The sequence below is a fragment of the Podarcis filfolensis genome (assembly GCF_964270895.1).
Source record: "Podarcis filfolensis genome assembly, chromosome: W".
Classification (NCBI taxonomy): Eukaryota; Metazoa; Chordata; class Lepidosauria; order Squamata; family Lacertidae; genus Podarcis; species Podarcis filfolensis.
This window is the reverse complement of record NC_139619.1, coordinates 1005622-1031828: the sequence shown is the minus strand read 5'-3', so window position 1 is coordinate 1031828 and position 26207 is coordinate 1005622. Positions and strand designations below refer to the sequence as shown.

At 46.4% G+C, this 26207-nt stretch overlaps 1 protein-coding gene across 1 annotated transcript in view; it reads right to left on the bottom strand.

The window, feature by feature from the left end:
• Window positions 1-26207, bottom strand: part of LOC310753792 (mediator of RNA polymerase II transcription subunit 27-like) — a 71329-nt gene that overhangs the window by 28522 nt on the left and 16600 nt on the right. The window contains exon 2 of the mRNA XM_083595136.1: window positions 21033-21074. Within this exon, the coding sequence (XP_083451262.1) occupies window positions 21033-21074 (42 nt within the window). The remainder of the gene's footprint in view (window positions 1-21032; window positions 21075-26207) is intronic.

Sequence of the window (26207 nt, the reverse complement as noted above, 5' to 3'; positions counted from 1 at the left end):
CCGAGGTGTTTGTAACCCGAGGTACCACGGTATATATTCCCCACACACTCCCAGTGTAAAGTTGTGAACATGCAAATAAATCGAGCACAAGTTGTGGGCTTACTGTATGTGTTTTATGTTTATATTGTAATGGCCATTGGCTGCAATCAATAAAAATTAGAATCACAGAATTGTAGAGCTGGATGGGGCCCCTGAGGGTCATCTAAGTCCAACCCCCTGCAATGCAGGAATTCTGCCCTCAGACATCCCTGGATGGGCTTAAACCACCAACCTTCCAGTTAACAGCCTTTGAAAAATTAAAAAAATCCAGTTGTTGCAGTTTCACAATTCAGCCATGCAGGGTAACAGTTCTATAGGCTGACCCTGGAACTGCCCATCACCTGTCCTTGAGCAGATACTGTCAATATATAGTTGACTCATACATGCATTCATTCCACACACCTATTCACAGAGGTTAATGACAGGAATACATCTTCCTACATTACAATACTTATGTGCCTGGAGGAAAACGATACTTTAGGACTGCAAACCTTACAGAGAGACAACCTGGATGCAAAACCAGGCCAGAATCGTAAGGGGTCCAGGGTGGCTTGTGGTGGCAGCCCCTCTACTTCGAAATTCCTGTCACATTGAGACCTGGCCCAATCTCAAGGCGAGGTGTATTCTGGAAGCAGTGTGAAAATTCTTCATTTAAACTGGGTTTTGGTGGACAGGATTAGAGTCAGTGGGTTTTAACGAATATACATACACTGAAATAGAAATAACAAACAAACAATTGTTACCAATCCCAAGTTATTGGGTTGGGAAACAATTATTGATGACGATGTTACCTGATTCTTTTTCTTTATTTTTAAAGCTACATTCACAGTCTGCTCCCAAGCTCTTGGGATGGGAAGGGAAACAATAATTAATAAATTATGTTATTACAAAAAAAAAATGAAAAATAAAGGCGTTCACAAAGATTCTATGATGTACTGTTGGGTCTCCTCCTCAAACAAAACACCCACCCACAATAATGGTTATATTTAAATGCATCATTTTTTCTATATACAGTGGTACCTCGGGTTAAGTACTTAATTCATTCTGGAGGTCCGTTCTTAGCCTGAAACTGTTCTTAACCTGAAGCACCACTTTACCTAATGGGGCCTCCTGCTGTCACTGCGCCACCGGAGCCCAATTTCTGTTCTTATCCTGAAGCAAAGTTCTTAACCTGAAGCACTATTTCTGGGTTAGCAGAGTGTGTAACCTGAAGCGTATGTAACCTGAAGCGTCTGTAACCCGAGGTACCACTGTAATCCGATGCTTAGCCATCTGTTGTTGAGAAAGATGTAAGAAGCTTATTCTCATTCGTGTAAAGCATGTCTGGACTTGTGTGTTTGTTTTTTTAAATAAATTTTTATTAATTTTCCAACAAAATTATACAATTATACAATTTTATCCAAATTTTAACAAATTAAATTTTTTTTGGACTTCCTTCAGCTTCTCTGGCAATCATCCATAGTTATTCTTCAGTACGCATCCCCTTCATTGTATTGCCATTTGGCATCCCTCTCCCTTCTATTTCTTTTTGACAATGCATCTTAACTTTTACAGTGCTTCTTGAAACCCCACTAGCGTTGTTTGCACATCACACACATTTTTCAGATACTCTACAAACTTTCCCCAGTCTTCGATGAACTTTTGTTCTCGCAGATATCTAATTTTCCCAGTTAGTTTGTCCAGTTCCGCATAGTCTGTCAATTTCATTCTCCATTCTTGTATCGTCGGTATTTCCTCTTGTTTCCATTTCTGGGCCAATAAAGTTCTTGCTGCTGTAACTGCATACTGAAATAGTTTACAATCCTTTCTTCTTATTTCTTTTCCTGTAATCCCTAAAAGAAAAGCTTCTGGTTTCTTTACAAAGGTATATTTTAACATCTTTTTCAATTCATTATATATCGCTTCCCAGAAACTCTTCACTTTCTTACATTCCCACCACATATGATAAAACGTTCCTTCTTTTTCTTTACATTTCCAACACTTATTACATGTCTTATACATTTTTGCTAATTTTACCGGTGTGATGTACCATCTATAAAACATTTTCATAACATTTTCCTTCAACGTCATGCATGCAGTGAATTTTAAATTTTCTTTCCACAACTTTTCCCAGTCATCAAATTGAATATTATACCCAAAGTCTTTGGCCCATTGTATCATTTGACCTCTTCATCTTTCGTATACCATTCCAATAATATCTTATACATTTTTGACAGAATTTTGCATTCATTATTTATAATGTCTATTTGAAACTTTGATTCTTTTTCTTCATAACCACTTTCTTTTATATCTTTTTTAAACATTTCATTTACTTGGAAATAATGTAACCAGTCATATACATGCTCTTTAACTTGTTCATATGGTTTCAATTTCCATTTTCCTCCTTCTTTAATTACCATTTCACCATATGTAATCCATTTACTTCTCATATTAATTTTCTTTACACTCATAACCTCCAACGGAGATAGCCAATGTGGTACTCTTGGTTCCAATAAATTTTTGTATCTGTCCCATACTTCTATTAACGAATTCCTGAAGATGTGGTTCCCAAAACCTTTATGGACTTTCTTTTTGTCACACCATAGATATGCGTGCCATCCAAATCTGTTATCAAAACCTTCAAGATCTAGTAATTCCTTGTTTTCTAGTTTTATCCATTCCTTTAACCAACATAGGCATGCTGCTTCATAATATAATTTCATATCTGGCAGGGCAAAGCCTCCTCTTTCTTTTGCATCCGTTAGTAACTTATATTTTATTCTTGGCTTCCCCCCCTGCCAGATATACCTTGAAATCACTCTTTGCCATTCTTTGAAAATCCCTAACCCCTTTATAATGGGGATAGTCTGAAATAAAAATAACATCTTTGGAAGCACGCTCATCTTTATCGTAGAAATTCTGCCCCAAAAGGACAATTTCATTCTACTCCACACCTCCAGATCATTCCTTATTCCCTTCCAAACCTGTACATAATTATTCTGGAACAGATCAATATTTTTAGGAGTTAACCAAATTCCCAAGTATTTTACCCTTTTCACCACCTCTATCTCTGTCAATTGTTGCATTATTTCTATCGTATTTTGCTCCATGTTTTTAGCCATTATTTTTGTTTTTTTCTTATTCAATCTAAATCCGGCCACATTTCCAAATTGTTCGATTTCCTCCAATACTACTTTTACACTTTCCATTGGTTCTTCAATCGTTATTACCAGGTCATCGGCAAAGGCTTTAACTTTATATTCATTCTGACCTACTGTCACCCCTTTTATTAATCTGTTTTGTCTGATCGCACTTAAAAAGACCTCTAGGACCGTTATAAATAACAATGGCGAGAGTGGACACCCCTGTTTCGTTCCTTTAGATATTTTTATATCTTCCGTAATTACACTACACTTGATCTTAGCCAAGTTTAGCTCTCTGTTCTGTATATATTGCCTTGATTCCATTGAAAAACTCTTTCCCCACATCCATGTATTCCAAATTTTTCAGCATAAAATCCCAAACTATATTATCAAAGGCCTTTTCTGCATCCACAAACATTAGTATCGCTTGCTTCTCATTCCTGGCAGTCAGGTATTCCAAAATATTGATTATATTTCTTATGTTATCTTTCATTTGTCTGCCTGGCAGGAAACCTGCTTGGTCTTTGTGGATGATTCTTATCAATATCTTTTTCATTCTCTTCGCTAAAATCCCTGCAAATATTTTATAATCCGTATTCAACAGTGAGATAGGCCTGTAGTTTTTAACTTGTGTTAAATCAGAATCTTGTTTTGGAATCAGAGTAATAAACGCTTCTTTCCACGTTTCTGGAATCTCTCTTACTTTTAAAATATTATTCATAACTTCTTTCAATGGTGTCATCAAAACGTTTCTCATTTCTTTATAGTAGCCTGATGTAAATCCATCTAGTCCCGGGGCCTTTCCCCTCTTCAATTCTTTTATAACCTCTTTAATCTCATCAATTTCTATTGGGGCGTTCAGCTGGTCTTTTTGTTCTGTCAGGATCTTCTGCACCTTTTTATCTTTTAGAAATCTTTCTATTTTCTTCATATTGTTCCTTTCCTTATTTCTATATAGTTGCCTATAAAAATCCAAGAATCCCTTTCTAATTTCTTTCGGATTGGATGTCTCTTCACCATTTACAATATTATTATTGATTGTATTCTGCTCCTTTCTCTTTTTAATTTGCCACGCAAGCCATTTCCCTGATTGGTTAGCGAATTCAAAGTTTTTCTGTCTTAACCTTTTGATGTTCCATTCTACTTCTTTGTTTATTATCATTGCAAATTGAGTTTGTAGAATCTTAATTTCTTGCTTAATTTTTAAATTATTGGGTTTTTTTTTATTAGTTTTTGTTCATTGTCCATAATCTGCTTTAAAAATTCTTTTTTCCCTTTTCCCCTGTTTTTATTCTTCAATGAATTCTGCTGAATAAAAAATGCTCTCATGACTGCTTTGCTTGCGTCCCAAACAATGTTCATCTTTGTACCTTTATTGATGTTATCCATAAAATATTTGGTTAATTTCTTTTGCACTTTTTCTATGATCTTCTGGTCATCCAACAGATAATCGTTGATTCTCCATCTGAAAGTTCTTTCTTCAAAACCTTTTAGTTCCAATTTTATTGGGTTGTGGTCTGAGATTACTTTAGGTTGTATTTCAATTTGTTGGATTCTTGGAGTCAATTCATTCGAAACCCATATTTGATCAATTCTTGACATTGACTGATTCGGTTCTGAATGATACGTAAATTGCTTCTCCAATGGGTGTCTAAGTCTCCAAATGTCAATCAAATTGTAATTCTTGGTCATTGTGAAAAAAGTCTTAGGTAATTTCCCTTCTTTGTTTGTTCCTTCTCTTAATCTATCCATTTCCAATGAAACCACTCCGTTCATATCTCCCATTATTATGATTTTCTGATCCATATATTCAAATAGTTTTTCTTCCAAAACTTTGTAGAAATCAGTCTTATTTCCATTAGGTGCATAGATCCCGACAATAATTAAATTTTCGCCTTGCCATTTGATCTGGACTGCTATGATTCTTCCTTCTTCATCTTTAAATATTTGTTGGGATTCAATTTTGTTTTTGATGTATAAAACAACCCCCCTTTTTTTCTCTTTATCCGAAGATATAAATTCATTCCCAAGTCTTTTGTTGATCAAAATTTTCCTATGTTTCCTTGCCACATGGGTTTCTTGTAAGGCATATAATGTCCAGATTTTTCTTTTTTAAGAATTGTTCAATTTTATTTCCTTTCTTCTTATCATTCATCCCATTAATATTCCAATTCCATAATTTTAAGGCCATGTTAAATTCCAATTAAATAAATTTAGTTTAGTTTCTTTATGACCTATCTACCTCTCCTCCTCCTCCTCCTTCTTCAGACTTCTTTCCTTTCTCTTCTTCTTCTTCCCCCGATTCTGAAGATCCTACTCCTCCTTCTGCACCTTTGACCTCTTCTTCTTCCACTTGTAACTCCTTGTACCTTCTTGTAAATTTCCCTATTTCTTCTGGGCTTGTCAATCTGCGCTTCTTAGTTTTGTAGAAAAATGAAATTCCCTCTGGAAATTCCCATTTGAAGTCGATCTTGTTTTTCTTAAGAATCTGCACCAGTGGCTTATATGGGTCTCTTCGTTTCAACAGCCTTATAGGGATGTCTTTAAAAATGATTATGTAGTTTCCATCTATATATAGTCTTTTCTCTCTATTCTTCTGTAGTATCAGATTTCTCATCTCTCTGTCCTTAAACATAATTAAACAGTCTCCCGGAAATTTTCTTGCCTTAGTTGTTCTTACTCTCATTCTAAATGCATTTTGTACTGTTTTTGCAACTTCTTCCACTGGTAGCTCCAACCACTGCGCAATTTCCGTTATCAGTCTCTCTTTGATATTTTCATTCTGTATTTCTGGCACAGATCTCAGCCTCAGGTTCACTTCCCTCTGTCTCAGTTCATTCATAGCAATTGCATCTTTGATTTCCTCCTGAGATTTATTTAATTCTATCATTTCCGCCGTCATCCTTTCTTCCTCTCGTTTCACTTCCCTCATCTCCGATTTTGTCTTTTTCAACCCCTCTTCTAGTGATTGTGTTCTCTTAGATAGCTCTTTAATTTGCCCTTTCAGTTCATTAACTGTCACATCAATTTTTTTATCCATTTTCCCAATTTTACTATCCACTTGTTCTAATTTTGTTTCCAAATTGTTTTCACTTTGTCTAATTTCTGCAAACATTTTCAATATTTCTGCTTTAAAATCTGTTTCTTGTTTAGATGCTCTCCTGTCTGTTGGCATCCCCCCATCCATCCCTTTCTTCTGTTGATGCGTCATTTTCGACAAAATATCACTTAACACTGATCTCGTAACACGTTCCCCACTTAGTCAAATCACAGCACAGATAAATATAAAATTTAACCAATTTTAAATTGTAATGTATCACTTTTAGAAAAGACAGAAAAAATAAAAAGTAAAAAAGAAAAGGGGGATTGTCAGGGAACTGACATCGGAGCGAGAGGCGGAGGCAAGGCTCCCAAGCAATGCTGGAGAAGGGCCCAGCAGGGAGAGAGGCAACTCATCGGCTGGGGAAGGAAATCAAAGTAACACCAGGGATAAAGGGGGGCAGATGGGGGAATCGGCGAGGGGGCTCCAGGACTCCTTGCCGGAGACCAGCGGGGAGAGCACGGGTCCTCCGCTACCCACACCCACCCTGCGCAGAAGACTTCCGCGCAGGGAAAGTAGGCGTAGACTTGGCGTCAAAGAACTTCTTTGCTGGAAGAAGTTCAAGAAACGCCCACTGACGGATTCTGCTAGCGACTGAAACAGCCACGAAGTGAAGGGCTGTCCAGACAGAAAAGGTTTAACCAGGCAACCTAGCCAGGAGTGGCGGCAACTTACGCACGAGCAACCCCTACAACCATTACAGCAATCCGTCAGTCCCTGACATTGCTTGTGCACAGCGACAGGCAGGCAGCACCATGAGCCAAACCGGAGGAGCCGGCGCGACGGAGCAAGCAGCTGGAGTGCAAAATCTGGTGGAGAGGAACCGAGATTTGGAACAGCATGTGGCTCTCCTGACGGCGCGGCTGGACGAAAGGCGGACTCAGGATGCACAGGTCAGACCCACCCCCGTCGCAAGGAAGGTACCGGGACTGGTACACAAGTTTGGGGGGAAGCCCCAGGACTATAATGCGTTCCGAACGGAAATAGAGTACACTTTGGAACTGCAGCATAATGACTTTGCTGATGATGGGGAAAGGGTGGCCTATATTGTCGGGCATCTACAGGATGGGGCCTGGGAATGGATCAGGCCCCTAATGGCGATGCAAAATGCTGCCTTGAAGGACCTTAGGAAATTCTATCAGGCGATGGATGCAATGTTTTCCAGTGAAGTGGAGCAAAATGTGACTCGACGGGAATTGATGGGGTGCAAGCAGGGGAGCCAATCAGTTAGAGACTACTGGTCGCGCTTTGCGATGTTGATCCACCGGCTAGGGTGGAATCTGGACTCTGAACCCATTCAAATGTTGTTTGAGGAGGGGTTGTCCCCAACTGTGAAGGACGAGCTTTCCCGCACGCCCCGCACGCAGTCGATGGATCAGCTGACCAAGGCTGTGCTTGCGATTGGAGTAAGACAGGAAGTGCGGGCTCAGGAGAAGCACGAAGGGAGAGGGGAACGTTGCCATGACTACCGCATTCCTGAAATGCCGAGGCAGCCTTCCCAGCCGGCTGCGCCAATGGAAATAGATGGCACGCGCGAGAGAGAGGTTTCAAACTCCAGTGAAGGTCGCAAGAGGGAGAGAAAGGATTGGAAAACCATCAAGAAGTGTTTCATCTGCCAACGGCCAGGACATTTTGCCAGGGTCTGCCCTCAAAGAAAGGCCTGGCAAGGGATGGTGGGAGCTGCTGGCTGTGAGGAGGAGGGGGGAAAGGGGCAGGCGCAGGGAAACGCCAACGCTTGGCTGCCAATCAGCGGGCACAGCAGCCAGGCCAGCAACCAATAGAAGTGCCCCAGCCTGACCCTCCCAGGGCAGCTATAGCCATAGAAGTGGTGCTAGAACTCCCGAATGGGCACCCAGTCAAGGTGAAGGGGCTGCTGGATTCAGGCAGCTCCTGCAATTTCTTCAGCAAGGACTTCGCTCTAGAGCACCAACTCCACCTGCTGCCCCTGGATTTTCCCTTGCAAGTGACCACCATCGATGGCAGGGAACTTCTGGGAGGGGAAGTGATGCACCAGACCCCACCAATGAGAATGAGGGTTTCCAGGCACACGGAGACCATTGCCTTTCACGTAGCCACACTGGCAGGACCCCCAATAATATTAGGGATGAGCTGGCTGGCACTACATGATCCAGTAGTGGGATGGCATCAGCGGACAGTCACCTTTGGGTCAGCTTACTGCTTGGAACACTGTCTGGGGGGGGGGGGAAACCAAGGATGACCGTGGCCAGGGTGGCTGGGATGGGTGTGGAGCCAAAAGGGGAGGTGCCACCACGATATGCTGACCTGCAGGAGGTCTTCAGCGAGAAGGAGGCGGATAGACTACCCCCCCATAGGCCCTTTGACTGCCAAATCAACTTACTCCCAGGGGCTCAGCTGCCGGTGGGTAAGCTGTATGCCATGTCGGACTGGGAAATGCAGGAGTTGCGGCAATTTATTGACAAGAACCTGAAAAGAGGTTTCATAAGAGAATCAAAGGCGGTGGGGGGCAGTCCGGTGTTCTTTGTGGACAAAAAGGAAACTAATCAGCCTAGATTAGTCGTAGATTACTGGGCGTTAAACCTGGTATCAGAACCCGTGACCTTCCCAATGCCCAGGATTGACGACATTTTAACACGGGTGAGGCAGGGGAAAATATTTACTAAGCTGGACCTCCGGGGAGCGTACAATTTGATTAGGATGAGGGAGGGGGACGAATGGAAAACCACCATGTTCACCCCCCTGGGGGCCTTTGAGTACTTAGTTATGCCATTTGGATTACAGTCGGGCTCCGCCTGCTTTCAAGCATTCATGCACCACGTGTTGGGGTCCTTGCTGTACAAGAACTGCGTAGCCTTTTTGGACGACGTCCTAATCTATTCTGACAATGAGAAGCAACATGTCAGAGACGTCAGGGAAGTGCTAAGGAGACTGCAGAAGCACCAGTTGTGGGTCAAGCTGGAAAAATGCCAATTTCACGCGAGAGGTTGAGTTTCTGGGGTACAAGTTGTCAGACAAGGGCCTAGCTATGGACCCCAGCAAGGTGCAGGCGGTGCTGGAATGGAAGGCCCCCAAAACCCGGAAGGACGTGCAGAGGTTCCTAGGGTTCAGCAACTTCTACAGGAAGTTCATCAAGAACTTCGCCCACTTGACAGCGCCCATCACAGATTGTCTCAGTAGCAAAAAGAAGTTTGCGTGGACAAAGGATGTGCAGCAATCCTTTGAAAGACTGAAGAAGGCGTTCGCTTCGGAAGAGCAGCTCCTGCACGTGGATCTGGAGAAGCCCATGAGGCTGGAGACCGACGCGTCAGACCGAGCCATCGGAGCGGTACTTTTGCAGCCAGGGGTCCAGCAGGGATGGAGGCCGTGTGCCTTTTTCTCGAGGAAGCTGAGCAAGTCGGAGCAAAACTACACGGTGTATGACCGCGAACTGCTTGCAATCTATGCAGCGTTTCGCCGATGGAGACATCTGTTAATAGGGGCGCAGCACAAGATCCAGGTTTGTACGGATCACAAGAACTTGGAATACTGGAGGACTGCACGAGTACTCAACCAGAGACAGATTCGATGGGCACAGGAGTTCTCCAAGTTTTCCTTCAAGATCCAGTACGTGCCGGGAGAGGAAAACGTAAGAGCAGATGCTCTCTCCCGAAAGCCGGAGTACATGGAAGGAGAGGAACCGCCGGAGGTCCGACACGTGTTCCCCGAGAACCGATGGGTGTGTGGGGGAGCGTTGGTTGGGAAACGAGAACTGGCCGGGCTTACTAGAAACGACGAGTTCGCTCAAACTAAAATCAGGGAACTCCGGGACGGAAGGGAAAACCATGGAGGGTTTGAGGAAAAGGAAGGCCTACTGTACTACAAGGGGGCGTTGCACGTACCGGGGGAGACCTTGAGGGGAAGGGTACTCAAACAACTCCACGACAACCCAACAGCGGGGCACTTTGGTCAACACAAAACCATGTTGCTTGTCACCAGGCAGTTCTGGTGGCCAAGGGTAAGGGAAGATGTACGGGAAGATGTACGGGGGTGCAACCGCTGCCAGAGGGCAAAGGGGGAGAGGGCTGCCCCCGCAGGGTTACTGGAACCCTTACCCACTCCGGGAAGACCCTGGGAGGTGGTGTCCATCGATTTTATGACAGATTTGCCCAAGTCAAGGGGGAAGACAGCAGTCATGGTAGTAGTCGATCTACTGACAAAAATGTGCCATTTCATAGCTTGCTCACATGCGGTGACGGCAGAGGAAACAGCCAGGTTGTTTGTGGATCACATCTTCAGGCTGCATGGGACTCCCTCGAGGGTCATGTCAGATCGCGGGAAACAATTTACTTCCCGGTTCTGGAGGAAGCTCATGAGCTTGCTACAGGTCGAGGTGGGCTTCTCGATGGCGAGACACCCGGAAACCAACGGGCAAGCAGAAAGAGCGAACAGTATACTCCAGCAATACCTACGCTGCTACGTCAGCGAGAGACAGAACGATTGGGTAGAGAAACTAGCGCTGGCTGAATTTGCGTACAATAACGCTGAACATGTGTCCACGGGAATGAGCCCGTTTATGGCCAATTATGGGTGTCACCCCAGGGCCTTCCCGGGGAGGGGGGAGGAAGGATGGAGCGTACCTGCGGCAGAGCAGTTTGTGGAAGAAATGGAGGCCTTGCACCAGCAACTTAAGATGAACTTGGAACGGGCCAAGGAAATTTACAAGAGGCAGGCAGACAAGCACCGTCGGGAAGGGGAGACCATACGGGTGGGAGACCGGGTGTGGTTGTCAACCCAAGGGTTACCCTTTAAGGGATGGTGCAAGAAGTTGCAGCCAAGGCGGCTGGGACCTTTTGAGGTAACACAGCAGGTGAACCCCGTGGCATTCAAGCTCAAGTTGCCTGACAGCATGAAGATACACCCGGTGTTCCATAGGTCCCTACTCTCACTGTACAGGGAGGGGCGGGAATTCCCGGGGCGAGAGGGAGAAGTCACCACACACCCGCAGGTAGAGGAAAGGGAACACCACAACCAAGCCACGGAAATACTCGATTCAAGGTGGCGAGGGCGCCAGGTGGAGTATTTGGTAGCTTGGGAGGGAGAACCCGGGTCAGAAAACACGTGGGTTCCCGTGGAGGCAATCAATGACGGGTATCTTGTGGAGGAGTTCCACAGCCTGTTCCCAGATAAACCTAAACCACTAGCGAGATTCTAGGAGGAGCAATTTGGAACCACAGACGACGAAGAGGATTTTGTGGGTTTTCCTGCCTCCGAAGAGGAGGGAGGAGAGGCGTCAGAGGAAGAGGAATCAGACTGGGAGGCCCACCCCGCGGGAAGAGATCGGAGCGGGTGGGAAGCGGGTTTTGAATCCTCAGAGGATGGCGACAGCTCCTTCCGGGGATTCCCTGCATCGTCGGCCGAGGAAAGGGACGAGGTTGGGTCAAAAGGTCGGGCTGGGGGTGGAGGGGGTCCTGGGGGGGAGGTGGATGTCAGGGAACTGACATCGGAGCGAGAGGCGGAGGCAAGGCTCCCAAGCGATGCTGGAGAAGGGCCCAGCAGGGAGAGAGGCAACTCATCGGCTGGGGAAGGAAATCAAAGTAACACCAGGGATAAAGGGGGGCAGATGGGGGAATCGGCGAGGGGGCTCCAGGACTCCTCGCCGGAGACCAGCGGGGAGAGCACGGGTCCTCCGCTACCCACACCCACCCTGCGCAGAAGACTTCCGCGCAGGGAAAGTAGGCGTAGACTTGGCGTCAAAGAACTTCTTTGCTGGAAGAAGTTCAAGAAACGCCCACTGACGGATTCTGCCAGCGACTGAAACAGCCACGAAGTGAAAGGCTGTCCAGACAGAAAAGGTTTAACCAGGCAACCTAGCCAGGAGTGGCGGCAACTTACGCACAAGCAACCCCTATAACCATTACAGGGATGAAGGGAAGAGTGTCAGAAATAGCAAAAACAGAGTCTTTTTACGAATAGAGATATCTCACAACTTAAACCCCAAAATAGAATTTAATTAATCTCCCTCAATAATTTGGGAGAAATAAAAGTCAAATCAGAATCAAATCCAAAGTTCCAATCTTCTCGCCCCCAATTGGGCTAATCCGTAGTTGGGTTATCTTTCTGGATTTATGCTTGCATCAATTGTAATCCAAATGGGGTTGTAATCCGAACAAATTTGTAATCCAAAAAGAATTGTAAACCAAATAAATCAAATTGTAATCCTGATGGGCTTGTATTGTAATCCAGAACACGTCCAATTTATAGTTTGAAAATAAAATGGATTTAGGAGTGTGCTTATTGAAGTAAAAACAACATTAAAATCCAAGTTCAAATTATGTTGTAATCCAGATGAAATGAAATGACCCCTCCAAAATAGTAATAGTGATGATAAAAAAAAGAACCAGGAGAGAATTAAAGTATCTGCAAAAATTAACCAATATTATTCCAAAGGGAAGCGTTCCGCAAGAATACAGCACAGAAGGGGAGAAAAGCCAAAGTCACTTCATAAATAATCCACTAACCTTGAAATGAACCATGAAAAACAAGTTGTACTGTCCCATTCCATCCACTAGGAGATCAATGTCCAAATTTGAGCGACATAAATTAATAAGTCCAAATATACAAACTCCAACTATTTCCAACTTTCAATTTTAGTTAATAGGGAGAGTGAAAGAAAAATGTATTAATTCCTCTTCACTGCAACTGCAGCCTTTCCGAAGCTTTTACTATTAACAATGGAGTCGGAAACTATCCTTCCTTTTCTCCATTCTTTGTCTTTAAAAGCGACAGTGGAGAGACAAAGAATCTTGTTCTTTATATATCCTCCTTTACATCCAAGACCTCTATACGCCACAATAATAACTTTCTGTTCCCCCTTTTTTGTAGTAGCCTTGTACTTCTTTATATCTTCTACAAAAGTTACTTTTAACTTCTTTACTTTGTTCCTAAAAGTTACAAGGGAAACGGAGACAATAGCCGCTAGCGGCAACTTACTTTCATTTTCGAGCTCTGCATGTATTGCTGCGTCTAAGCTGATTCCAGATAGCAGCTGAACTCAAATAAATCCTTGTTATTTCGGAGCCTTCCTTAAATCCACATCTTCTAATTTGTAGTTTAATTGGGTCCAAATTTCTTAGTTTTGAGAGCGGAGCGCTGTTCCTTGCAAGCTCGGGGCTTCGCTATTCGGATGCAGCAATGGCTTCCCGATAGCCCGCTATCCCGTTCCGCCGTACTCTTCACCCCTTTTTGGAGGCTACCTGACGGCCGGACAGGCAGCTTTTTGGGCACTGCCGGGAACCTGAGACCCTGGACACCCTCCAGAGGCTTAATAGGGGGCTACTGCGCCCTGTAGCACCCCCTTTTCCTTCCGAAATAGCCGGGATTCCTCTCACCGAAAAATCCCTCGCTTCCGACGGGATCACGCTCCACCGGAAGTCCCCATGTCTGGACTTGTGTAACCCTGAAGGGAGGTGGTTGCCTGTAGCCTCTGACTATGCACTGAAGCACCTTTAAAACTATTTCCCTTTTCCAAGAAGGTTTGCCTAGTGCCAACTATGCTGCGTTTTAAGCAAAGATGCTGATGCTGATGCTGATGCTGATGATTTGCCTTCCACAATGGAATGTGCAAAGTGGCTGGTTAGGTTTTACTTGTTCTGCGGAGTTTCTATGCTCCTGGTCTGTTTTTTCTGTGTTTTTGTATTTCATTGTATACTGCCCTGGTAGCTTTGCTGAAGGGTGGTGTAAAAACAGAGAAAAGCAAACAAATAAATGAAACATCAGCCTTATTTTCCAAGAAGCTCAGGGTGGCATCTCTCTTTCGCTCTCTCTCTTCCCAAACCCATAGCATCCTGACAACCAGCCTTGTGCAATAGGTAGGCTGGGAGATGGTGACTGGCCCAAGATCACCCATAAAGCTACATGTCTGAGTGGGGATTTGAAGCTTGGTCTCCCAGGTCGTAGTCCAACACTCTAACCAGCACACCATTTATTTCCACTCCGGAGTTCCCATCTTATCTGCTAAGCTAAGGTTACCAGACTTTTTTCAACGAATCCGGGGACACATTTCAACTTCCTACTAAATAGATGGATTTTGTCAGGGGACTGATTTGTAAATCCAGGGACTGTCCCTGGGAAACGGGGACGTCTGGTAAACTTATGCTAAGCTCTCACCCTCTCTCAGTCTTATGGCTTGACCAATTTTTTCTCAATCATCTGTTAATTCTCACTTGTCTCTCGGGTAACAGACTAACTTACTGTGTTATTCTGCCTCTTAATGCTAGTCAGGGAATGGGCTGATACCTACCTCCCTGAAGCTATTCTATGATCTGGAGGAAGCTGGCATCACAGGTCAAAATTATTTACTTCTGGGTGAACACAGAATCCTGGCACCAAAAGTTTCAAGAGATAACTATACAGGAATTGTAGTGGAATGCCTCCAGGCCAGGCCCAAGCTCAAGAGTCTCCTGCTGGTATTTGTTTGACAAACTTGAGCAATGGCTTTTTGAAACTTTCAACTTTTAGTGAACTATTTTCCACATCTGTTGAAGAACCTCTCCATATGTGGCATTCTAGGATGTCACATAGGATGCTGGACAGGTCCTATTAGGCCCCTCAATGTCATTCCATGTGAACCAGGTTCCTTAGCAAGTGTATAACACTGTCAGCCATATATTGGAGGGAAAGATTGGTAATCTTCCTGATCTTCCTGTTTGGATATTCCGTACCACCTTAAGAACAGACGTGTGGATTGTTGCATGTCACATGTGTCAGAGCTACCCTAGGTCCCAGCTCACAAAGGACCAACGCTGCTTCGTTGTTAAGTATAAAAGTTCTTATTGAAGTTCAGTTTCACTTCCAGAGCCGCAGCGCGCAGCTCCACGTCTCAAGTGTCAGACCGCTGATGCTCCGTCTGAGTCTCCTCCCCCTTGACACCAATTTAAGATTCTAGCCTTGCTCCACCTTCTCCGCTGCTCCTTCCTCCTCTGGGTCCGCCTGCCCGCCGGGGTTCCGCCCTTTCTAGCCTCTTCTCCCGCTGATTCCCCTGAGCCTTCTCCCTCCCTCCGGCGGGCTTTAGGAGCTGGTTCCCCATCCGGGTCTCCTGCTGTTCCGCTCGCCTGCACATTTGAACTTGGCGCGCACGCCCAGCCAGCAGCTTTCCTCCTGACCGTTCCACTGCTGCTGTCACTGCTTCCCCCTTCGGGGGGGCTAGCTGCAACTGACCTCCCCTCCGTTGGAGGCGTGGTCAGCCCTGACTCCCTCTCTGGAGGAGACACTGCCCCTGACACATGTGACTCTTCCCCCCCACTACGCTCTGGTGGGGAAACTGGTCCCGATCCTCCACTGCTGCTTTGGGGTTCCCCTCTGGCTCCTTGTTTCTGGTGCGTCCCCTCTGGGACCCCCCTTGCCCTGACCATCGGCGCCCCCTTCTGGGAATCTTCTGATTCGCTGGAGAAGCTCATGGAATCTCTCGGGCCACTGTCATACTCCCCTACGCTGCCCTCGGATTCTTCCCCTTCGCTCTCCCAATCCTCTCTCCCCAGTGCTCCTGCTCCTGATTCCCTGACATCCACCCCCCTCGAAGCCCCCCTTCCCCCTCCCCCTCTTCGGGTGTGGGTTCCGGGTGCTCCAGTCCTGTGGGTGTGAGTGCGGGATACCATTCTTCCACCCTGGTGTGTAGCCGGTCCACTGGATCCGGCCCAACCGCAACGGGCTCGTCGACGTCGATTTCCTCTGCTTCCATCTCTCTGCTGATGTGCTCGAATCCAGGATCCTCCCCCAACACGTCCATGTCCTCCCCTCCCCCGGGTACCTCTGGTGAGACTGCTTGCAAAGGTCCCCGCAGCAGCTCCCTGCGCCACCCCACCTCCGGTTGAGTGTCCCACCAATAGGAGCGGTCTGTGGCAAACCCCGAGAGAGACCCCTCCGAGGAGCTAGTGTCCGGCGTCGTCTCTTCAGCTGATGAAAAACCCTGGAACGTACTGGCTGACAGTGTGGGTGTGAAGAGCCAGTCGTCGAAATACTCTGCCGGCCTAGGTCTGTGTGGGAAGAGTGCATGGAACTCGTCTTTAAGATAGTGCTCCTCCACGGCATAGCACGGTACCCACCTGTTGGCACTGGCTGGGGTACCTTCCCTGGCGAGGAGGTATTCCACCCACCTCGAGTCCAAAATCTCCGTGACCTCGTTGAGTGGCGTCGCCCTCCGTGACCCCTCCCTCTTCGGAGATTCGTTAAGTGGGTCTGGCGCGTTCCCTGTCGCCTGAAACCGGTGGGGTTCCCTGTAGGGTGTGAGCACTGACCTATGAAAGACTGGGTGCATTCTGGAGCCCTCCGGGAGTGTCAACCGGAAGGCCACTGGATTGATTTGCGCCGCGACCTGGTAAGGTCCCAGCTGCTTGTGCTTGAGCTTCCTCTTAGCTAGCGTCCTGGCCGGCACTGCCTGGGCTGCTAACCAGACCCAGTCCCCCACCTGGATGTCGTCCCCGACCCTCCTGTGCTTGTCTGCCTGCATTTTGTAGGCGTGTTTCGCCAGTTCCAATTGCCTTCGGAGTTGCTCGTGGACCTCCTGTAACTCTGCTGCTAAGTGCTCTGCTCCCCTTGGCTCCCCCTCCCCCTTCGTCTCTAACCCCGGGAAAGTTCTGGGATGCCGCCCATTATTGGCGAAGAACGGTGTCACTCCTGTAGACCCGTGCTTCGTGTTGTTGTAGGCAAACTCGGCCAGCGGTAGGTAGTCCAGCCAGGTCGAGGGTTGTTGATTGGCGTAGCATCGCAGGTACTGCTGCATGATGGCGTTGACCCTCTCCGCTTGTCCGTTGGTCTGCGGGTGTCGTGCCGACGCTAAGTTGATCTTGACGTTCAGGATGCCCAGCAGCTTCTGCCAGAAGCTCGAGACGAATTGGCGACCCCGGTCGGACAGGATGGACTGCGGCAAGCCGTGAGCTTTGAACACGTGGTCTATGAACAGCTTGGCGGTCTGTTCCGCTGTGGCCACCTTCGCGCACGGAATAAAGTGCGCCATCTTGGTGAACATGTCTACGACCACGAGCACCGCTGTTTTGCCTCGCGAGCTGGGCAGATCTGTGACAAAGTCCAGGGCCACTTTCTCCCACGGTTCGAGCGGCGTCTGTAGGGGTTCTAGTAGACCCGCCGGCTTCCTGTGTACTGGCTTGGCCCTTTGGCAGGTGTCACACCTGGAGACGTAATCCGCGACTTCTCCCCTCACCTTGGGCCACCAAAAGTCTCTGGTTACTAATTCCGCCGTCTTGTCCTTGCCGAAGCAAATTGAGCGCGTAAACCACGTCAGCTCTGAAGTTAGGGTATTGCTGCAGGTTCCCATCGAAGTGGGCTACTAGGCTGCCCCCCCTCTTCCCGAGGCCAACTCCCTCCGGTTTGGGTCCTGGCAGCCCCTCTTTCCCCCAACGGTCCCACCTGGCCTGCAGATCCCGGCAGAGCGCTACTGCTTCTTCTTCTCTTTTCCTGGATGCTGCTACTTCTGCGTAAAGCGTCGTGACTGCTTCTTGCAGTTCTTTCACCTGGCTCTCTGTAGTCATCTTTGCCTATCTTCGTGAGCTCGCAAAACACCAAGTCTTGCCCCTCGCTGCACCAACTCACGCTGCGAGGTTTTTATGAGAGACGGAGCATACTGTCAGAGCTACCCTAGGTCCCAGCTCACAAAGGACCAACACTGCTTCGTTGTTAAGTATAAAAGTTCTTATTGAAGTTCAGTTTCACTTCCAGAGCCGCAGCGCGCAGCTCCACGTCTCAAGTGTCAGACCGCTGATGCTCCGTCTGAGTCTCCTCCCCCTTGACACTAATTTAAGATTCTAGCCTTGCTCCACCTTCTCCGCTGCTCCTTCCTCCTCTGGGTCCGCCTGCCCGCTGGGGTTCCGCCCTTTCTAGCCTCTTCTCCCGCTGATTCCCCTGAGCCTTCTCCCTCCCTCCTGCGGGCTTTAGGAGCTGGTTCCCCATCCGGGTCTCCTGCTGTTCCGCGCGCCTGCACATTTGAACTTGGCGCGCGCGCCCAGCCAGCAGCTTTCCTCCTGACCGTTCCACTGCTGCTGTCACTGCTTCCCCCTTCGGGGGGGCCAGCTGCAACTGACCTCCCCTCCGTTGGAGGCGTGGTCAGCCCTGACTCCCTCTCTGCTCCTGCTCCTGATTCCCTGACAACATGTCTCTTTACAGTCCAGCACAGCTTGCTGGGAACTTCCGTTTGTGCATTGCTTTTGCTTTAGCTGTCTTGCTTTGGACACAAAGGAGATCAGACATGTTTCCTTTTGTCCTGATGTATGCTGAATAAACTGCTTGTAAATATGCTCACACAACCTCTCCTGCCACTTCTGTTTGTGCATTTACGCTGCTGAGTAGCATGCTCAGTCTTCAAAAGCCTGGGCTCGGGTCACAGATTCATGCTGATCCAAGGACTGGAGATTGCCCGGCACACCGGCCTGTGGGCTGGAGCCAGATGGGGGCCTGCCAACTGCCCCCGTTTCCTTGGTCGCATGCCAACACTTCCTACTGAGAAAACATCAATACACTCTGACGTATCACAAGGTTCTTCAGAACAGTTTGTAAGCCACTGTACCAGAGGGGGGAAATGGGACAGGAAATTATGCAAAGTATATTGGACTTTTAAAGTTCCTTCAACTTCAGGTTTGGATCCCATAAAATGAGAATGGGTTTAGCTTAAACTTGGAATGTCAAGTCATCCCCTTGGGGTTGGGATTAAAGCAGTTGAGGCAAATCTGCTAGTGTCTACCATCTTTGACCTGGTCTCCTTATGGAAGTGATTTTTACACAACACCACAGACACCATTAGGCAAGTGGTTACTTACACCACATCATCAATAGGTCTTTTAATGCACCAAAAGTCTTGTAATTCTTAGGTCATTCATCAACCCCTAGAACTTGAAATAGGCATAGAAACCAACATTGTATAGGTTCATAGGGGAATGATTTAAGCATTTCTCTCCCTGATGTGTCAAATCACATTTAAGATGGACACTTAAAATAATAATCTTTCTTATTTTGAAAGAAAAATAGTAAGTTTAAACATATACATGTAGATGCATGTGTGTGTCTGCCCACACCTGAAACTAGGACCGTCGTCACCAGCACTCTAACTTGCCAGGTAAGCCTGTCAAACAAAGCTCAATGGAATGTAGAACCAGACAGAGTGAATATTATTAGCTGCACAGGTCAAACAGGATCAACAAGGACCTATAAAGCCCCAGGCTCAAAACCAGCTTCTAGGGCCTAAGCAACTTGTCAAGAGTCTGAGTATTTTGCTTTGTCCTGAGCACTGTCTTCTTTACTGTTGTCCCAGTGCCGATGAGAACTCTGCCCTTCCTTGGGTTGACAACCTGTTTCTTGGACGTGGTAAACAACACCTGCTAAAGCCTAACATGTTGTACACACGTGGTAATCTTTACTCACCAACTGTGACCCTGCCAAGCAAGTGGCCATATACAATACAATTACTACAGTTTCAATAGCTCTTATAATGGACCAAATGTCTTGTAATTTGTGTGTGTGTGTGTGTGTGTGTGTGTGTGTATTAGAGAGTATGTATCAATAGCTCAGCTTACATATGAAGTTTAAGAACAGCAACAACAATTCATGCCCCAAATTTACAGAAGCTTAAAATGAAAATTCACATGAAAACTGAACCATCCAACCAATCCTGGTTGTTACATGTTACATTCCTGCATTGCAGGGGGTTGGACTAGATGACCCTTGGAATCCCTTCCAACTCTACAATGTTTACAAACAAAGTTCAAGGCAAAAATGATAATATAGGCTACCTGCTAGGAACAGAATAACCAAAATTAATCTTGACATAAATGTAATATTTAAAAATACTGTAAATCCATGATTATTTTTTAAATATAATTTAAATGTGTTAATTACCCATTGAGACAAGTTCCTATATTTTATCACACCCTTCCTTAATAAATGGTGCTTTTGACAATCCCTATTTTCTGCATATAAAATTCTAGGTGCTGTTACCATTGAAAAACATTTCATACGATTCAACAAAAATAAACAAAAACCGAGTCATAAGGAGTCTCATATTCTAAAACCTTTAGTCGACTATTGTTTTCCAAAACCTTATTGCTTCCACACATTCCCACCACATGCAGCAAACATCTAATTTATTTTTCTGACATGTGGGTGGATAAATACTTTTTACCAATCATATATAGTACATGCACACGTACATATGCTTTATATTTTGCTTGGGAATTTAGAAGAGTTGACTACTGGATCTATAGACTCAACATCCTAATACTTCACAGACGTAATACAGAAGACAGAATGAAATTGAGTGTTTTCTTTTAAACCAAATTGTGAGCTCTCTGCATATGCAGAGAATTACTTCAACCTGTTCTTAAAATGGCCACCTTTGCCTTCTAGCACATCTGTGAAGCTCCAAGTGTGTTGAGGAAGGTGGAATCCAGAACAGTTGCCAAAACATTTAACTAAACAAGCATTCACTTACTTCAAAATGCATATGCAACCTAAGAGACAGTACAGTCAAACCTCATCCTGCGTCTGCCTCCGCTTGCGTCCATTCCGGTGAACGTCCGCAGCAAACCCAGAAGTACAGGAACGGGTTACTTCCAGGTTTGCCGCTCGTGCATGCACTTTGGCCTGCGTCATTTTTGGTTAGGGACCGGGGCTCCGGAACGGATCCCAGCCACAAAACGAGGTTCCACTGTATGTCCACATTTTGAAAACGGTGTATATACAATGTCATATTCAAATATGAAATAAAATAACATAACATAAAGCAGACACCATTTAGAAACAAAGAAACTTGCCTTTTGAAACACTTGATAGTTGGACTTGGACCATATGTCAAGCTGCAGAAAAAGAAACAAGTCCCATATCATCATCATTAAATGTATATCTTCATCTTCATCTGAGGATTACAGGGAAGTTTACAATATAAAAACACAAAAATATGTAACATAGTAATAAGCAAAAACAGTACCCCCCAGTTTAAAAGGCCATAGGTTGTTTAATTAGGCCTGGAAGAAGAGGAATGTTTTTGTCTGGTGCCTAAAGATATGCAACGATGGCGTCAGGCAAGCCTCTCTGGGGAAAGCCTTCCACAAGTGGGAAGCCACCACAGAAGAGGCCCATTCTCATTTTGCTGCCCTCCAGACCTCTCATGGTGGAGGCACACAAGCAAGAGCATCAGAGACGGCGCATATAGGGAGAGGTGGTCCTTGAGTTATTGCATTCCTGAGCTGGTTAAGGCTTTATAGGTCAAAACCAGTACTCTGAATTGGGCCCAGAAACTAACTTGCACGCAGTGCAGTTGGGCTAGGGTTGGCATTTTATGCTCAAACTGTATTGCCCTGGTGAGCAATCTGACTACCAAATTTTGCAGCAGCTTTCTTCAGAGGCAGTCCTTTGTATAACACATTGCAGAAATCTAACCTAGATCTTGCCAAAGCACAGATGATAGAAGTTAGGTTAACCCTGTCCAGATAGGGGTGCAGCTGGACCATCAGCCAAAGCTTATGGAAGGCACTCTAGATAATTGAGAGTGATACGAAATTACTTTTAAAAATGTATAATCTCCTGTTATATGGGGAAACGCTGAACAAAATGGTAAAGTCAGCACAAATAAAGTGGGCTCAGGATTTAGGTCATAATATACAACTGGAAGATTGGGAAAAGATGTGGGAGGTGAATTTAAAATTTACAGATTGTATCTTATTGAAAGAGAATTATTTGAATATGATGGTATATTACACCAAAGAAAGTGACAAAAATGTATAAAAAGGGATTTAAAACCTGTTGGAAACGTAAAGAAAAAGATGGTACATTTTATCATATGTGGTGGGAGTGCAAAAGGGCTAGAAATTATTAGGAAATGATATATAATGAATTGAAAAAAATGCTTAAAAAGACTTTTGTTAAGAAACCAGAAGCATTCCTCCTAGGAATTTTAGCTCAAGATTTAAAAAAAGAAAATTGGAAATTATTTATGTATGCAACAACAGCAGCAAGAATTATATTAGCACAAGTTTGGAAGACAGAAGAAATACCAACGAAAGAACAATGGCAAGGGAAACTTATGGAATATGCAGAACTGGCAAAATTAACACAGAAATGACATGAAAAGGATAACAAAGATTTTAAAAGAGAATGGGAACCATTTACAACATATATGAAGAGGCAACATAAAGAATTGGACTCACTGGCAGGGTTTGAATAAACAAACACAATTGTATATAACAAAAAGTAAGATGTATGGGGAAAATTTTGGGAAACAACACGCAGGGTGAGTAATATGGAAATAAAACAAAATGGGAACATGAGGGAAGTCCAGGGGAGGAGGGGGGAAATATGAAAAATTGTTAGAGAAATATTGTTAGAGGATGTATACATGGAAAAACCAATATACGGTATTTTTCGCTCTATAAGACGCACCTTGTTTTAGAGGGGGAGAACACGAAAAAAAATTCTCCCCCTCTCTGCTCAGCGCCCCTTCAGCGAAGTGGCAGGAGAAACGGAGCCCCTTCCATTTCTCCTCCCGCTTGGCTGAAGGGGCGCTGCACAGCTCTCCCTCTCTGCTGAAGCTGAGAGAGTCTTGCTCTCCTGGCTTCAGCAAAAGGAACCTGAAGCCTGCGGAGCGCAGCAGGAACTCGCGCTGCGCTCCGAAGGCTTCAGGCGGCTATCCCTGAAGCCTGGAGAGCAAGAGGGGTCAGTGTGCACTGACCCCTCTCGCTCTCCACGCTTCAGCGAAAGCAAGGCGAAGCCTCCAAGGCGCGGAGGGAGCGCTCCCTCTGTGCTTTGGAGGCTTCGAGTTGCTATCGCTGAAGCCAAGGAGCCTGCATTCGTTCCATAGGACGCACACACATTTGCCCTTAATTTTTGAAGGGGGAAAAGTGCATCCTATAGAGCAAAAAATACAGTATATATGTTACAGGTATTAGGGGGTTGCTCGAGAACAATCAGGCAAATGCCTCCCTAGTCTGTTGTAAAGCCTTGTTATTGGTGCAAAAAAAACCCCTTCACCATGCAGAGCGCCTCTATCCCGTGGCTTGCTCATTCACTGGCAGAATCTGAGAGTGGGCGGTCCTTAAACCTTCCCCAGCAGAGTAGTTGCTTGATGCCCAGTCTGCGCCTCCCCTCTCTGCACAGAAGCCTACTGCACAAGGAAGGCGTGGGTAACGGAGGACCTCTCTCCTCCCCACTTTGCTCAGGCAAGGTGTCCTGGCACCGCCTCGCCTCCTCCGAGCCCTGAAGCTCCTCTCCACTAGAGGCGTGGCTATTCCCCTCCGCTGAGGAGGTGCTGCTTCCCACGATCTTTGGGGGCTCTCTGTAATCCATCCGGCTTTTCCCCTCTCGCCCCTGAGCCGATGGCAGTTCCCTGGCATCCACCCCCTCCTCAAGACCCCCCTCCCCGTTGGGGAGGTCTTTAACCATCTCCTCCTCTTGAGCATCGGCTGACGATGGAGGAAAACCCCAGAAAGACCCGTCATCATCCTCCATGGATTCAAAAGCTGCTTGCCATCCTCTCGGGTCCCTTCCCGCTGGTTGGACTTCCCAGTCTGGTTCTTCTCCCTCGGACACTTCCCCGACCTCGTCCCTGCGGCCTTCCTCCTCCTCTGAGGCAGGGAAACCTACGAAGTCCCCTTCGTCGTCCGTGGGTCTAAACTCCTCCTCCAAGAACCTCGCTGGGGGTTTAGGCTTATGCAGGAACAAACCATGGAATTCTTCCACCAGATAATCCTCTGTGATGGATCCTGCGGGAACCCACGTGTTTTCGGAGCTGGGTTCTCCGTCCCAGGCCACCAAGTACTCTACCTGGTGCCCTCTCCACCTGGAATCAAGTTTTTCCATTGCTTCATTACAGTGTTCCCTCTCCTTTGCCCATGGATGGGTAGGCACCCCTTCCTCCTTCCCTGGGAAGCCCCACCCCTCCCTGTAATGCGAAAGCAGGGACCTATGAAACACCGGATGTATCTTCATGCTGTCTGGCAATTTCAGCCTGAAGGTCACTGGGTTAACCTGCTGTATTACCTCAAAGGCCCCCAGCCATCTAGGCTGCAATTTTTTGCAACCTCCCTTTAGGGGCAAACCCTGGGACGACAACCACACCCTGTCCCTCACCCGTATGACCTCCCCTGGCCTGCGGTGCCTGTCTGCCTGCCTTTTGTAGACTTCTTTAGCCCTTTCCAAATTTAGCCTGAGTTGTTGGTGCAAAGCCTCCATCTCTTCTGCAAATTGCTCCGCCGCTGGCACACTCCATTCCTCCTCTCCGCGCCCTGGGAAGGCCCTGGGGTGACACCCGTAGTTGTCCATAAAGGGGCTCATTCCCATGGACATGTGTTCAGCGTTGATATACACAAACTCAACTAGCGCAAATTCTCTACCCAATCATTCTGCCTCTCACTGACGTATCAGCGTAGGTACTGCTGCAATATTCCGTTCGCTCTTTCGGCCTGGCCGTTGGTTTCTGGGTGCCTTGCCATCGAGAAGCTCACCTCTACCTGCAGCAGGCTCATGAGTTTACGCCAGAACCGTGAGGTAAACTGTCTCCCTCGATCGGATACAACCCTCAATGGCGTCCCATGCAGCCTAAAAATGTGGTCCACAAACAGCCTGTCTGTCTCCCCTGCTGACGCTGCATGGGAGCAGACCACGAAGTGACACATTTTGGTCAGTAGATCGACCACCACCATCACCGCTGTCTTTCCCCTTGACTTGGCAGATCTGTCATAAAATTTCTTCAGGTCTTTCAAAGCATCATTCCCCGCTGCTATGAGCGGCCTAATCCATTCGCGAGCACCCCCCTCAAGGTGTCCAATTACAAAAGCAACGCGCTCCCAGTCACTAGTAAACTCCCCTTCTTGCAATTCCAACGCATATTGTATCTCTGTTTTAAACGTGTTGTAATCTTGGGGCTTTTCTCCAAACTTATTCACTAGCCCTGGGACCTTCCTTCCGATCGGGGTAGCTCTGACCTGACCATCCTGTGCTCGCCTCTCCTCCAGCTGGGCTGACAGCATAGCAACGTGCGCCTCGAGGTCTCAGTTCTCTCAATTAGCCTTTGCACCATAGCTTCCTGCTCCGTCTCCGTGGCTGGTCCGGTCTGGCTCATCGTGCTGCCTTCACATGGCTACCCTCGAGCAATGTCAGGGACTCTCTCAGATTGCTGTTACGGGTATCAGGGGGTTGCTCGAGAGCAATCAGGCAAATGCCTCCCTGGTCTGTTGTAAAGCCTTGTTATTGGTGCAAAAAAAAAACCTTCACCTGCCGATGGCAGTTCCCTGACAATATATATTTTTTAAAGAAAATCAATTTCCTCCAACAGTGCCTGGATCTGGCCCGTGACTACTTGCTCAAGAACCTTGCCCAAGAAGGGGAAATTGGCAACTGGCTGGTAATTACTTAGATTTTCTGAATCCAGGGAGAGTTTCTTAATGAGTGGTTTTGCCACTGCCTTCTTCAAGCAGACAGGGCCCTGTCCCTCTCACAAGGAAGCATGAATACTTCCCTGGGCCAGCCAGCTGTCCCTTCCCTGTTAAGTTTTTCTCAGCCAAGAGGGCCATGGGTCCAGAATACAAACTGTCACCCTGACCAATCCAAGCACCTTGTTTGCATCCTTGAAACTTACTAACTGAAACAGTACTCTGGACATCTCTTGAAATTCATCTGCTGTAACAGTGGAGTCAAGGTCCTGTGGCGGATGCAAGCAATATCAACATACATGAAATATTAAGAAACACAGATTCATTCCACCTTTTTATTAGACTGATTCCTCTTGGAATTATACCTGACAACAAAATTTAAACTGGAATCCTAAACCTTTCCACTAGACAGAGGATTCTTGCTCCGTGTTTGCAGTCATGGAATTGTTGTCTTTCACATGATGGTGTATGTTTTCATTCCACAGTATGGGAAGTGACAGAGACAGGATGGTTTGTGTTACTGTGTTCCGTGAAGTGGGACTATTGACCTTTGTTCTTTCTCTC